General features: G+C 42.5%; 1 protein-coding gene across 1 annotated transcript in view; it reads right to left on the bottom strand.

The window, feature by feature from the left end:
• Nucleotides 1–14,269, bottom strand: part of KATNAL1 (katanin catalytic subunit A1 like 1) — a 34,714-nt gene extending 20,445 nt beyond the window's left edge. Inside the window, exons 1-4 of the mRNA XM_035900400.1 lie at nucleotides 14,183–14,269; nucleotides 13,048–13,223; nucleotides 4,151–4,311; nucleotides 2,019–2,189 (exon numbers count right to left, since the gene is read on the bottom strand). Of these exons, the coding sequence (XP_035756293.1) occupies nucleotides 2,019–2,189; nucleotides 4,151–4,311; nucleotides 13,048–13,209 (494 nt within the window). The 5' untranslated portion in view covers nucleotides 13,210–13,223; nucleotides 14,183–14,269. The remainder of the gene's footprint in view (nucleotides 1–2,018; nucleotides 2,190–4,150; nucleotides 4,312–13,047; nucleotides 13,224–14,182) is intronic.
• Between the last annotated feature and the right edge of the window lie 1,648 nt (nucleotides 14,270–15,917).

Raw genomic sequence — 15,917 nt, 5'->3', positions numbered from 1 at the left:
CTCAGCCTTCTCCTCATCTGCTGTTACCAGCTTGCCCGTCTCGCTCATCAGTGGGGGTACGCTTTCTTTAACCATCCTTTTCCAGCTGATATACCTGTAGAATCCCTTTTTATTATTCTTTGCATCCCTAGCCAAGTTTAGCTCCAGCTGCGCCTTGGCCTTCCTGACTCCATTCCTACACAACCGGACCGCGTCCCTGTACTCTTCCCAGGATGCATCTGTGGGTATTTTTTGAAGAGTGGATATATTTTCCTTCTGCCACCTAGTGACCAATTTATTCAGACAAGAGTAGTGTTTAACATGTACCATATTAAATGGAACACCTTCATGACTCTTCCTCTGCCTCACCACAGTAGTGTTGCTAATCGCATTATTCCCAGAGACAAGTATTGTACAAGCCATGTTGTGGGCTCCTTATAGTAAAGCCCTGTAATGCTCATCACCGGAAAGCTTCAAGAGCAGAGTTCACCCTCATTAGAGCTAAGACTTTGAAGGCTGCCTTACACAAGCACATCTGGTGAATCTGTCACACACCATGACTCCAATTCCCCGTATAGCTGGCAGAACTGTAAATAATTTCACAGATCTTCACAAGCCTTTTATAGCTTGCAGGATGCACACTTGTTATTTTAAATCTTACTGATCCAGGGTAGAGAGATTTCTAAAATGATTAAACTTGATCTGTGCAGTCCCTCAGTGGCACTGCTAAAAACGTGCCTGGCCCTACCTAACTGATGGTAATAAGGGCTGGGATTACTTAATACTTTTCCTATGTATCAGAAAAGCAATTCATGATGGAAAAAGCACATCTTACAGTTCTTTCTGTGCTGCGAAGACACAACCTGTAATAGAAAGGCCATGAAGGGACTAACCAAATTCATTTGGAAGAAAACTGGCCTAAATATTTTCTTATTCACCTATCAAGATCTGTACAATACTGTGTGCCCCCATAGGAAGGCGCTTCTCATATCTCTGTCTGTCAGGAAAGCAAAGCTGCTTCAGTACACTTTTGACTTCTATCATTTATACCACAGATTCATTGGGTTCCTGGCACCGACTCCACAGTTAAATTTAAAAATGCAAGTGTCTCAGAAACAGCAATTTGCACAAAGGCATTTTTTTCAGCCACAAACCAGTCCTGCCTTTGACATCACTACTTGGTAGTGAACCATTGTTTCTCCTTTTCTTTCATTTCAGCGCTGCTTCTTTTTCATGGGCCTTCGAAGGAAAGAACCTCCAACTTATTCTAGTTTATTTCACTGTTTTTATTTTTAAAACAAAGTCTTTCCAAGAAGCGTCTTCCTAAACACTGTAATAAATACAAACCCCTTTTAATAAAGAAAATGAAAGTTGTTAAAAGTTTGCTTTTACTACATCTCCCTCGCATCATTTTCAAATATCTAACTTCAAATCATTTGGCACAGATTTACCTAGCATCAATGCATTTACAGAACTGCCCTGGGCTTCTAGGCACGCCTAAATTTTACTACAGTGTGGTAGAGCCAATGTTACTGTGGAACTCCATTCATAATGCTTAAAGTCTAGAGAAGGGCACTGGTCTCACTTTTGCACTTTTTAGATGGAAATCTTTACACAAGACCTGAACTGGATTCCTTTTTTTTAAAAAAAAAAAAAAAAAAAAAAGATGTGGGGGAGAAGGAAGAGAAGGGACTTTACACCTGGATTGGCACTGACAGATTCGAGTCAAGGCCATGGTCTACCTGAGACGGTAAGAAACCCCCAGCAACAGGCCACCGTGCTTCCTCCCTATCAAAAAATCTCAACTCAAGACAGAGCAAACATGACAGAACTTTCCTTAATTTGGTGTCATTATTACTAAATATCCCCATGATACATGCTTTGCCATGAGGCAAGAGGAAAACACCAAGTTTTCTTGCACAGGATTATTGTGGCTTTTTATTATTATCTGTACTAAATAACTAAAACTAAGAATGCTTCCCTTTGCCACCTGCTGCATCGCAAGTCCTCCCCCCCCTCCATGTTCTTTCCCACTTCTTACCTTGTCGTCTCTTCCTCTAGCTCTAGATTCCCTTTCGCGGCTGCCTGCAGACTTCTCACCCTTGGACACGGCGTGTGCTCTGCCCGCAGGCCCACGGGGCTGCAGTCCTGGTGATTCCTTCCTCAAAGGTTTTACTTCTCGGTTGGGACGTTTTATCTGAGGTGGAGCCCTAACAACAAGCAATCACAACAAAAACATGCTAAAAACAGCGAAAAAAGAGCAACATTAAGAAGGAAGAATTCTAATGTTTCATTAATTCCCTCAGTGCATTATTACTAAAGCTGACAAGCCCCTAAGTCTTATCTCCCTATATCTGCAAGTCCAGCAACATATTTCTGGTTCTGTCTGACACCCAAAGTAAGAAAAAAATACAAAAGGAAAAAAAAGTGGAAAAAAAGAAAATGAACAATACTATTAGATCAGTAAAGCTAACCAATCTTATAACAAACCAACATGCATGTAGCAAAAGAGCAAACAATTTAGTAAAAGTCTTCAAATTGTAGTTTCCTCTGACTCCAAGCCAGGAGCTTGTATAAGACCGCATTCATATGCACAAGTTGACACAACCAGATGACATTCCTGGTGAAAGGAATTAAAAAAAAAGCAGGCTAATAGCTTTGACAGGCCCCGAAACAAAGGAGGGAGAATTTTAAAACAATCCTCCTAGCTCTGACTTCATTCCCCGGTGTGAAAATGTCAAAACATAAAAATTGCCTAGAAAGCAAAAGCAAACAGAGCCGAACTGCAACCACCTATACTTGTGTGCATCACCCACAAAGTCAAAAAGAACTCAGCGGTGGCATGAGGAGAAAGAATTTGGTTTTAAGATGAGGTGTCACAGTAATTTTGCTCCAGGGATTGGACTTGAAATATAGAACTAAAATAAACGTCGAGGAATGTCACCCAACTTTATTTAGTGTCCCCTATTAAATCTTCTACTGATTCTTGTTTTGAGTAACTCAAAATTTGCCAACTCCAAAAACAGTTTCCTGGAATATCACTTTAAAAAAGTACATACTTAAATGTACTGCTGGATACAACTGCTACATTTTGCTTTGTGTACATTTTCATCAAACGTAACAGCATAGAAGAGTGTCTAATTTTCCTTACTTATTTGCACAAGATTTAAATTTCAGCTTAGAAAAGTGGATGAACTATTGGGCCTTTACCTCTAAGAAAGATGCAAGAATAAATACATCTTGCACTTCATATAACATTACCACAAAAAAGTCTGATAATCGTTTCTACCACTCACCAAAGTAATCAGTGTTAATATTATTTTACACTTACATTCCTAGGGTTTTTTGAAAAGTGAAGATCCGTTTGATAATCATAAAGCACTTAAATTTACAGATAAACTTGGCATTTCTTTCTGCTAACCAAGATATCTCATTTTACGTTGTTCCTTTGCTTATGTGAGTATAGACGCATTGAAATTCTTTGCTACTATAATGTTAGAAAACTGTTGGCGTGATAAATGCTATTCTTCTTTTTAAATTGGATTTGTTGTTTCCAACAACCTGTGTCAAGCTCTACGAGGGTGGAAATAGCGATTTCAGAAAATGCACAAGCATCTGTTTTGAGAAAACTATTAGCTAACTAAAGTTACATTAAAGGTGGTTACAGAAGGGAAACACCATGGATAACAGAACCTGTTTAGCAACAAAACTAACCAAGGGATTAAACACAGGTCATATTATCTGTAGCTAGGGAGTGACTCCTAACCACCGTGTCCTTCAAGATCCTTCAGTTCCAGCTCCTTACTGATGCCTCAGCCATCAGTGAATTCAGCTGCTTAAATAAACTGACATGGAAAAGTTTCCTCCCCACACATGAGAAAGGCAACTGCCACCAAAAGCCCACTTACCTCTCCCAGCAGACTCTAGTTCCCAGCACTTAGCTAGCCACTCCTACCAGAATAAAGGAGTGACTTTCTTTAGAACTTCAGGAATAAATCCGACCATAGTTCAATTACTTTTTCGCCCCCAATGAATTATATTTATTCTTTTTTACAAACGACTAAAGGGTACATGAAATGTGATTTTCATGTTACAAATGCATTCAAAAAAAGAACATAAAATGATGGTGACCCAACTTTATGCCACCTGCTCTGCTTCAGCTTCTCATTACCTGTGTTCAGCTGGAACAGGAGGGGGCCAAACAGCGGGATCTCTAAAAGGCTCATCTTGACAGGATACAGGGATATCTGCAGGTCTGTCCATTTTAAAACTCTCTAAAGTGTTGACAATGCTCTTCACTTGTTCATATTCTTCAACTAATTCTTGTCGGACCTTGAGAAATACATACACTATTTAAAAATTGTTACAATTCAAACTTTTTTTTTTTTAAACCATAGAAAGTACCTCAAAACATACACTACCCTCAAAAGCAGGGACTCCCAAGCCTTTCCATTCACAAACCCCAGTCCTATCAGGCTGACAACAGATCTTTAACAACAGCATCAACAACTGAATCTCTGTTGAGTTTATCTTCCTGCTTGTCAATGTCATGACCAGACATGATTGCTAACGCAGGGATCACTCTTCCATAACATGTGCTGATGGCTTAGATTTACGTGTGCCTGTCGACAGGTATGCACGCATACACATACTTTTATACTAGTAAGGGTGCTGTTGGCAGGTCTGTAACATATTTGCTACTCTTCTGGCATAAAAGAACTTCTCTGATTAGAGTCTCCAAGGGCCTAGTTATAAAACTGGCTAAATCATTAAAATATAATATTAAAAAATTAACCTTGTGAGGGGCACAACATCACCATACAGTCAAAGCACAAGCCAATTGTTTGGTGGATTGCAAAGATTAAAAAAGAAAATGGGGACTTTAACACCGCATAGCACAAGTTCAAATGATAAGTAAAGTGAAAAAAAATGAGAAGAAGTTATGCCTCAGAAAGAAATCAGGTTGCAGAATTATGCAGCTGAATTTTATACTTGAAATTTCTATTGCCACTAGCCAGGGAATTAGAACTACTGCAATGATTTCAAGATTATTTACTTGGTATTTGTTCATTTCAATTTTCTTCCACAAAGCCTAGGAAAAATAAAATCTGTGTAGAAATTTGCTAAGTTTTAAGTGATATGGCTTGTTACAAGGTCAAGTTTTGTATGCTAAGGTTCTTTTAGTACACACCAGCAGCCAAAAACTGCATTGCACATTGTTGCTCAGAAGCATAAGCTTTCAATGCATTAGCTTAAGATGTGCTAGGATTCACCTGAGTGCACTTGTACTGCATCTTAATCAGTCTTCCACCTATCAGCAATACTTTCCATCCTGTGGGATCAACCTCCATGCTTACTTTGGTTTTTACCTGCTCGAGGGTGGTAACACCCAGATGTTACCTCTTCACTGAAATGCTGGTGCACAGCTAAAACTAATTCATGCATTGCCGTGCATGCCTGGAAATCAGCAACTGGCACTCTGCAGCTAGTATTACCTTAGGCCAATGTGAATCTTAACTGTTACAGGCTCCCAGCTGGAGCTAGAGAGACATCCTGAACCTTTCCATCCACTGGGAAGGCACATAGGCTCTGAAAGGTCTCGTAAAGAAACACTAAGGTGAGGATATTTGCAGGCTGCCACCAGGCACGCTACTGACTGAGGCTACAACTAGCAGGCACTGCAAGGCTGAATCAAAAGCCAGGATCTGAAGTCAGCTTACAAGAAAGCTAAGGAAAGACACCAGGCACCCAGCTGTGCTCATGTCATGCATCCATGTGAAAAAGAGCTGGGAGAAATACTGCCTGGGAATGCTGCAACAAGGCTTCACTTTGTGGCAAACAGAGGAAGGCAACTGAGGATAGTATCAACAGATGTCAAAGATGTTGCCTGAAAACCAGATCCTCTTTGCTGTGCAGATTCTGAGTAATCAAGAGGACCAGGAGAATGGAGGTCTGCAAATCCAGCCTGTCTACTGAGCTTGTAACAGCAGCTAATCAGGGAACTAGTACTAAACAGCATCACATCTTATGACTGTTCTTCCTAAGGGTGCTTACCGGTAAAAAGATGCGGCCACTAGCCTGAGATTTTCCCATCTCCCTGTGTGCTTGGAAAGGAACCATGCTGGGCACATGGCAGGGTGCTGTCTCTTGTCAGCACACTTTTTAGAAGCATGCCTTTTCCAGCCTGATTTTCACCTGCTCATCCCATTTCGCTCTCACCCTCTCATTTCCCCTCTCCGAATGGCTTCTTTCCTCACCCGCCCCACTCCACATATTCAAAACAGCAGCAGCCGTCCCCCACTTTTGGTGGGGCAACTTCAAGACAGAAAGCACTGTCTGACATAACTGTTTGGTGGGTAAGGTGTGTAAAAGAATGAATGATTAAATCAACAGCACTCGGTAACAAACATACATCACCTCTTTCTGGAAACTACAGTTCTCCTAAAATACCACCAGGTACATCCCACAGCAATGTATCATTCTGCTCTGTAATATTTTCCAGGAATTTTCCCACTACAAGGACAAATAAGGAGATTGCTGCTGCACAAAGAAAATCTCTGGTTTAAAACCGTGTTTACGAAGAATAATATACGTGACTGTCACCAGCAAGATACCAGTAAGGACAGAGGCAAAGTGAAGAGTAAATCCCCAAAGCCCTGCACAGTTCTTGCAATACTGCATTTACTTCACCAGGAGCTCTATGTGCATCTGTACAAAAGGAGACTTAGGTATGGGAAGAGCTTGATCATTTCACAGGGCAAAGCAGCCTTCTTGTTCATTCCAGATGGGGTAGCTGTATCTTTCCAAAGACACAAGACATCCAGCTTAGGCAGGATTGCTCTAGTAAAGACAGGGAATGCTTGACATGGCCCCCCCTGCTCTGCTTTGCTCTCTTTGCTTTCTCATCACACAATCGGCAGACATATCCCCCAGCGCAAGAGCTTCCAGCTGAGCTACAAGTGTGATTGATTACTAACTTGGTTCCTTCAAACTGTCTAACACGCATCCCTCCTGTCCAAAAATAAATCCAGCCAAACAGCTGCTGTGAGGTACAAAGGAATGATACAGCATAAATCCTCCAGGGCGCTGCTCCATGAGAGACAGCCGCTTCCTACTCCAGTGCTCCAGGCATACAGACAGGATTCCTCCTACCACCCTTCCAACACGTGTGGAAAAGTTGGTGGAAAACAACTTGACAGCACTGAGGGCTGGAGTGCTTGTGATTCAGCTCTCTTGGACCAGCAAGGAAGATGGTATCTGAAAATTGAGACAAAGTGAGCCTTTGGTGCCTTGGAAGCTGAAAACAGACTAACAACTGCTGGCCATCTCTTGAGCAGACCAAACTCTGAAATACAGACCCTTACTCAGTAATTGGCAAACCAACCAACAAAAACCCCTCAATGTACTCAAACAACAGGACTACGAAGGAAAGCCAGCTGATAAATTCCTAGAGGCCTTAAGAAAACGTCAGATGAAACAGGTGCATAAAGAGTTTCTTGCAGCTGAGAAACAAATAACCCAGACATGAGCCAAGAAGGGCTGTGCCGTAATTACAGAGGCGACTGAGCACTGCCTTTGAGTGACCAGCGCTACTCTGACACAGCCTCGGAAAGCTACAAACAGAAAAATCACTGATCTGGACTCAGAGTCTCTTTGCCCCCCGTCACACCCTTCCCTGGGGTGCCAGAGCCCTTAGAGGGCTCCAACTCAGGTTCTAGAGAACATGAAAAAAGCTTTTAGGTTATTCACATTTAAGCAATTTCAGGAATTAGTGTGGGCTGAGTTGACAGCTCACCACTGCCAAATAGGAAGATCTTGCTCCTTCTCACTCTTTCTCCCCAACCACACTCTGCTGCTGCTTTTCTGGATTGAATTCTGGCATCTCAATACAGTCACCCAGCTTGGTAAAATGGCAGAAAATCAGCCTAGGAGGGTAAAAAGAAAATAAAGGACACTTTTGCTGGGTTAGCAAGCTGCACTGGCTCACTACCCTGTGATCAGGTGAATCCCAGGACAAAGAATGGCAGGGTGCAGAGGAGGGAGAGAAGCCAGTGCAGCTAGAGGGAAGACTAGGTGGGGAAGAGCTTGGCCTCTCTGTGCACGGCAGGATGTTAACTGGGTTCAGCTACCGTGTGAAACTGCCTGCTCCCCAAAGCATGGCTCCGGTACACCCGCCGCCCCTACCAGCCACATCACCTCCTCCACAGAAACAGCATCATGGGCATTGGGTGATGTTCGAAAGCCCAATAAAAGCCTTTCAGCCCAGGGGATGCCCTCACAGCTTTGTTTTTGACATTCCAGCCCTAAGGATTTATAGTAATCAAGCAGAAAACACATCCTAACGTATGGGTATAAAACACAGTGACCAAGAGTTGAGTTCACTCTTTCTTAGTGGTAGTTCCAAAAACCATTTCAAGGAGTTCCTCTGTAATTCATAATTTGGAAACTGTGGTAGCTTTTATTTGCTATGCTAGAGCTTGTACTTCTCCACAACTTCCCATAGCAATAAGCATGGGTATTTGTACCTTGGTAAATATAAATAATGTGTGAGGGTTTTTTGATTATTATTATATCACGCTAGAACAAAACCAATAAAGTTTCTATGAAAGTGTTTTCCAAGCCTGAAATTACTACCTGCAATTAGTGTTAGTTATTCAACAAGCCCCATTTTAAAAAAGTGAAAATAACAACTCCCTAAACCATACCCAAAATGGATGCCCTGTAACCCAGTCTGATCCCACGGAGTAAAAGTATAGCTCCTGTAACCACAGTTCTTCATGAGTTACCTACAAAATATTCCTTAATTACTCATGAAGTAACCTATGAAGTGTTAATAAAACAGGCATGAAGAAAAACAACATAAGCACAGATTGACTGAAATGTGTTCAGAATTTAGAAAAAAAAGGTAAAATAATCCTTTATTCTTTAAGTAAGAATACAGTACACCTAACCTCCGGCTCCAGTGACCACAGTCAGTAAGGGTGCCTTGCTCCAAGTGCTCTGAGAATCTGAACTCCTGCCCCAGCTCCGGCTCCTCTGCTCCCAGATATTGTGCAATGCAGAGCACACGGTTATAAGATGCAGCAGGTTTTGCTCGACAGCCGCTGGCCTTGTCGTAAGCCAGTACTATCACCCCAGGGCACGCTCTGCTGTCATCCTGCAGCTGCTGAACTGCCACTGAAGCAGCTCTTTCCTACAAGCCAGCTGTCTAGTAAAAAGACTGCAACAGCCAAGAAATTCTCTCAGAATAAACAGGGGGAATGTCAACACGAGTAAAGTTCACATAGCGGTTGTGAGAGTAAACCTACCTTTTATTGGTTTTAAGTAGGAAAAGAGATGAGTTGCTTCTGATTTTGAATCTTTGAATCTTCCCAGTCCCAGCCTGTATTTACATGGATGAATATGCCTACATGTCAGCCAAACCTCAAAGCACAACAAAGAAGTGACTTTTTCAAATGATCTCAGAAGCCTAGGAGTGAGGATAAGAATGGAGCTACACTCAGACATCCAAGAGTATGCAGGGAACTCCCTGGACGCAAAACAAATAAGGGTCCCAAGAGCAAGTCACCGTTGATATCCCCAAGCCAAGCTAGTTATCAGACAATCCATGACCATAAATTTTCCAAAGGGTCAGAGGAATTCTTATGTTGTCACACTGCTGCTTTGGTGGGCCCTCCAGGATGCATCTTTTGCCCTTTTGAAGTTCTGCAGGTTGTGCCAGACTAATAACACAATCCCTCTCCCCCAGTCAGCGCTGATTTTGAAGTCCCGGAAGCAGTACTGCACCAAGTAGAACTGAGCCAGTCAGTTGTTCCCAGGGGAGCAGATGATACGTGTTCACATTCCTCCTCCTCCTATCTCCCAGCACCAAGCACAAGGGACCCTTGAAATCAGGATGCCCAGTTGCAAAGCTGAAGCTGTCTGACCGTGCAACATGAAATACAAGCCACCAAATACTTGCAAAAACAATGACACCTAAGCAAAGAGAGGTAGATATAGAGTGTTTGGGAGTCTGACCCAAAATCCCAACTACTTCTGGTTCACTTCTGCTCTACATTGCTTGGGAAATGGCTGGGAAAATCCAGTGTAGTACACAAGGCAACAAAACAGGTCCACCTAGCATGAGGCACTTATTCAGGATGGAGCAACCACTGTAGAGAAGTGACCAGATAGGGAGAATAATGTTTCATGTAACAGGTATGAGTCAGTCAGCTGCAGAGCCACGGCTGTAACTATTCTTTGAGATATTATTTATATGAGCATTCCTATTTTATGAGGGAACACGTACGCCAACACCTGAAACTGAGTTCACTGCCTCAGAAACACCAGTAGGACAAACACGCTGTTTGTGCGCTGTGCACAAGCGTACAGAAAGGAAGGGCACGCTTCATACTGCCAGATCCCCTCAGCGTCGGTGTCCCAGGAATCCTTCAGGAGGTTCAAGATCGTGAACGTGCATGCAGACAGTACATCTCAGAGAAGAACTGGTTTAAGTAACAGTCTTCTCCTCTGAGCACTTACCCACATGGATATTCACACTGTGGACTGCTCCCAACAGTAAAAGCTCTACCTACCCAGTGTCTGCTAGAGATTGCTAAACTCCACCTCCAAAAGGTATTGGTGGTATTATCCTCCTCAGATTCCTCCAAGGATGGGGAAGCTGAAGGACCTAAGGAACAGGCTCGTTCCATGTGCCAGAGGAGATGGAATTCCAGGCAGAGATCAATTGCATTCATCCCCTTAACCATGACCGAAGGGTTGCTTTGCTTATTCTGCCACTTGCAAGAAGCATACAGGTGTGGGAATCTTTTGCTTCTGCATGTTACTGGTACCACGTGGGTTAGACCTGAATTTTGCTAAACTTACGTAATGTGTATGATGTAACTCTTTCATGAGGATGATCTAAAAAGAATATCTAAATATTATTTTAATATTGTGAATGAGTGTTTCTTGTGATCCAACTTTTGGCCTGATTTTTTTCAGAACAGGCTGTCTGTCAGACAGCTACTGAATGTGACTGACAGTTTGGATGTAGCTGCTGTTGGAGCTGGAAAGCAGCGCTAACATCCAGATCATCAGACTCCCTCTTAGTCTGCCTCAAGGAGTGAGAAAGCATGACAATTATTTATCACAAGTGGGTAAGAAAGCAGGTCTACCTCTATAGGTCTCACCAAACCTTTCATGTGCAGGTATGGAAAAGCTAGCGGCTCCAGGGCTGTGTTGTTTGCTCTCAGGGCTATACAATTTTGTTCCCAGTGCTAGGGGTAGTCCCATAAATGAATGAGAAGGCAAACAGCCTGGGGATGAAGTGCTTCTTTTTTTTTAATCATGCTTCTTACTTTTTGGTGTTTGTCCCCGAGCCAAGATCGGCACCAATAATGGCAAAGCGATATTCTGACAAAGCTCATCTGCCACTGCTGTGTTGAGAAGTTTCAGAATTAACATGAGCGCACAGCATGACAGACGCTACCCCACCTGCTGCTGGTCTTTCTGGGGACAGTTCTCTAAAGCATTAATGGGACACTGTCAGGGGCCATTCCGTTTTTACCTAAAAGGGGTAATTTCTGAGAAGGTGCCAACTTCAGGTCCTCTGTTAAGGAGCCAGCTGCCTTCCCCAAGGAATAATCCTGGAAACTGTGTTAATGGTCCTTTTTCACTTGAGGCTTGTCTCCAATGTACAGCATGCATTCCATGGCGCACGGGCTTCTCTGAAGCAGTTCAAACACCACACAACATCATGAGACTTGAATTAACCTTCACAAGGTAAGAGCTGTTAGAAGTTTAATGGAAGAATCAATGCCATCGGAGGAACCATGAAATACTAGAAGCGAAAGCAGTGCAGCGATGCAGCTGCAGAACAAGGAAAGCCTCATGCTCTACCTATGCATCAGCTACAAGTTCGGCAGGAACTAAGGACACACATGGGGCATGAACACCTTGTGTCAGCATGCCCTGGGGTGGGGAAGAGCTTGAATACAAATACTTGAATGTGAATATCTCCTATACAACATTCAGCTTATTACATCTTTGGGAAATCTAGGCACTACCACTGCTGCTTGCATATGCACATGCTTTGCAGACAAGCTCTTAATAAGCAGACAGACTTCTACAGTTCTGTGATAAACAGCTATGAATAGTACTGTCATTACAAAATGATTTACAGTGTTGTAGCCATCAGTACACAAAATACTCTATGTTACTGTCAGATGTTTCAAGTGCAAAACCATAACCAAAGCACCTGCTGCAATAAAAAGGAAAAATTTGCTTCTGGTTTTAAGTGACATCATTTAAACATTTATTTAGAAAAACTCTTCTTGAAACCATCTCTTCAGCTACTTACTGCAAAATTATATCTTTTATAGGAGTTATGTTCTTCTTTCGAAACATAATATTTACGCAACATGATTTTTTTTATTCTGGAATATACCTTTATGTTTGTCCTCTTTTTTTTTTGATGGAACATATTTTGTACAATGAAAAATGAGACCACCAAATGTAAGGAAGACTTAAATACTGAAAGTGCTAAATGAGGGTTCTTACATTTCACCTGCAGATTATTTCCTTGGCTTCAACAGTATTCTGCTTAGCAGGGAGATGCATGCATGCAAGACTCAGGCTAAGAGTATTACTTGGAGTTTTAGAAACCTGATCCAAATCTGCACAATGTAGCATTATAGTTAACTGCCACTCAGACAGCCATTCTAGTGATGCTAACCCATCCACTCACACCTTAGTTTATGGGACATTGGATGGTCAAAAGATGAAACAGCAAAAGCAAGTCCTCAGCAAAACAGTTTTTCCAAAGAATGCAATCACACACAAACAGACCAGTGATTAGCCAGACATCCTAAGTGAAAACAACATAAAAATTGATTCAATTAGAACAAAAGAATTCCTTTTCAACATGCCACAAAAATTGTTTTCCCATAAACATCAACAAAATATTGTAAAAGAAATGTTGTAAACTTAACTGAAATATATGTCCTCTACATCTTAAAAGGTTTGGGAAGTGCAGTGAGTTTTTTAAATAACAAGTAATAGAATAAAGGCAACCTCATTTCACCCTACCTGTTGCCATTTGCCCTTAATTGCTGGATCCCTGATCGACTGACAGTGTCTCTGGATTTGCTGGATGACACCCTGGTAATATACCATAGAAGAGTCATAATTCCCAAGGAGTGCATATTCTCTTCCTTTTTTGGCATTATCGCAAATCTCTGCTAAATTCATCTTCACTCAGAAATCTAAAAGAGAACATAATCATCAGAAAAAAGAGTTGTACATGCTGTAGAATAATTCAGACTGTGACACTTCAGTTTTGTTTTTTCTCTCGCAGCTGAATTGTGCCTTTCCGCTCCCCCATCCCCCTCCAATCCCCCCTCTTTTTCAACCATTTAGTTCTGGCATATCTCTTTACTAGCCTGAGGTTTGAGATCATGAATCATAACTTTTTTATACTGATAAAAACACAACTTTTGCTGCCTCTGGCCCCAATCCTGTTGAATTAATGCAAGAAAATTAAATGCCCTGCCCACACTGAACCTAACAAGCCAAACTAATTTGTAGATCACCACAATATATTAGCAGCCATCAACCCGTGAATCACAAATCACATGAGGCATTAAATTGCTTTTTATATTGTTGTATTACATATGTGCCTAAATGTGCCAACCAGCATCAGGGAAGTCTGCACTTAGCACTTTCAAGAGCCCTCACCCTAATGAGATTATGATACGGTTGAATGACAGCTCCACTACAGACAAAAGTTGAGAGCCTCGTTCTGTTTGAATATTCTTTCAAAGTACTCCAACATCCACATGCTGACTTGGATTTTTTCATTAAATTTAACATGTCACTTTGGGATTTATGGCAGAGTTAGCAATCCAAATTTAAGATTTCTTAAAACAGTGATTCCCAAAGTACAACTTCCCCCTCGTCCCCAAAACAATTTAAGATGTACAGATTTTACTAACTTTTTTATACAAGCAGTTAGTGGCAGCATGACTTTAAGGCAAACCCATAGTCTGACTTTTCCCAGTAACCATTTAAGAAAGCGGTATTAAACCATTTAAGAAAGCAGTATTAAAGCAGACATTCAGAAGTAAACTATGTTGTACAGCTAGGTTTGTATTTGAGGTTCAAGACTGAAGCAGTGCCTGCCCCTTTATCTGAATCGCACATGGCACAAAATCTAGGTCCTTACCACACAAAAAGAGCATCAGTTCCTCTCCCTTGTCCTCTGACTCAGGACGGGTGGGGTCCCCAACATTCACCCAGATATTAAACCTCTAGAAATCAAAAATAAAAAATTACAATTCATAGCTACGCAATGCAGAGAGTTGCACTGACCAAGGGGGAGGAGGCCAGCTTGGGAGGGTGGTCCACTAGCTGCGCTGAAGGGTTTGGCAAGAGCAAGGCGGTGGAGAAGAAACAGGGAAGGAGGGATACAGCCAGATGAGGCGAGAGCGGGGCGTGGGGCCTGGCGCAGCACACGGTGCAGGCTGCACAGCTGAAGACAGCCCGTGATACGGGGGTGCGTGCAGTCAGAGCAGGTGGTAGCAGAGAGAAGCCAGAAGAGGGAGAAACAACCTTTTATGTCCTACTGGGTTATAAAAATGTTAGTAGTTTTTATAGAACAGACAAGACAAGATCAAGACGGCATTAAGGAGGATGTATCTTATGCCTTTGTATTCCCTCATTCTTAAAAAAATCAAATCTCTGACAGTAAGTTAAACATATATCCTTAAACAATGTTAAGTTAAACAATGACCTTCATTCTGCCCTCCCTGAATGCTGCCTATAGCAAACACACGCTCTGCCTCTCAACGGTGCCAGACTGATGGTCCTTACTGCTGCCTGCAGCTGCACACCAGGTCTGCTCCACCACCTCTTCACTCCTGCTCCCGGCAGCTGAGCCATGGAAACCTGCTACCCCGCACTTAAACCCACAGGCCACGCAGCTTCCACGTGGCCGAAGACTTGGATGGCAAGAACACGCTGCTACCCCACGGCTGGCACTCCACCGAGTGCAGCAAGACGCATCAGGGCTTACTTGTCCTCATACTGTGCTGCACATTTCAGCTTGCAGATCATTCCCATGGGCTGTTACAAACCCCCGGGCAGGAGCAGAACTAAGGTGGAAAGGGTGATGACCCTAATTTTGTCTGCTCTCGGTGCTGCGGAAGGGCAGGATAGGCATCATCACGAAGGCATCATCAGGGAGCTCGAGCTCTAGCAATCAAGACAATTTAATTTTAAAATACAGAAGATGATAACTGATAGGAAAAAGTGATGTCACTTGCATTGAACTGAAAATGGATAAAAGATAGGAACTGAATACAGTTTACAACCCATCCAGATCTGATGAGTCAACTTATAAATGAACAAAACACCACCTGGGGCACAATCCATTGCCCTGTCTTCAAACACATCCAGATTAGGATCTGCTACACAATACAGCTTCTCCCCGTAAGGAAACTCGTCCTCAAATCTCTGGAGGTTTTTCCCACATGTAGCAAAAAAGAGAAAGTAAATAAAACATTTCTAAGGAACTGCTGTATTAAATTCCTAGAAATCCATTAAACAGAACACATACTTACTTTAGCAATCTCTTGTATCTGTTGATTACAGCTAGTTCCCACCCTGCAGGCGTGTGTTTAACTCCCTTTTGCCTTAAGAGGGCTGACATATCCAGCTCCCTTTTGCCTTAAGAGGGCTAACACATCCAGCTCCCTTTCATCCCAGAAGAGTGCCCTGCTCACAGGAGGAGACAACCTCCTCATCCCTGGTGGAAGCTGGGCCAGCCCATGGGCAGGAGGCAAGGCACTGCAGCCACGCAAACATGTGCTCACTTCTGAAGAGGGCTTAGTGCCCGGAGCTGGGAAGCAGGAGGCAGAAAAATTTATGTGGTCTTAAAACTGCAGGGGGAAACCAAATGA

The sequence above is a fragment of the Egretta garzetta genome, unplaced genomic scaffold (genome assembly GCF_000687185.1).
Source record: "Egretta garzetta isolate BGI_Z169 unplaced genomic scaffold, ASM68718v1 scaffold40, whole genome shotgun sequence".
NCBI classification, from domain to species: Eukaryota; Metazoa; Chordata; class Aves; order Pelecaniformes; family Ardeidae; genus Egretta; species Egretta garzetta.
This window is presented reverse-complemented; position numbering and strand designations above follow the sequence as displayed.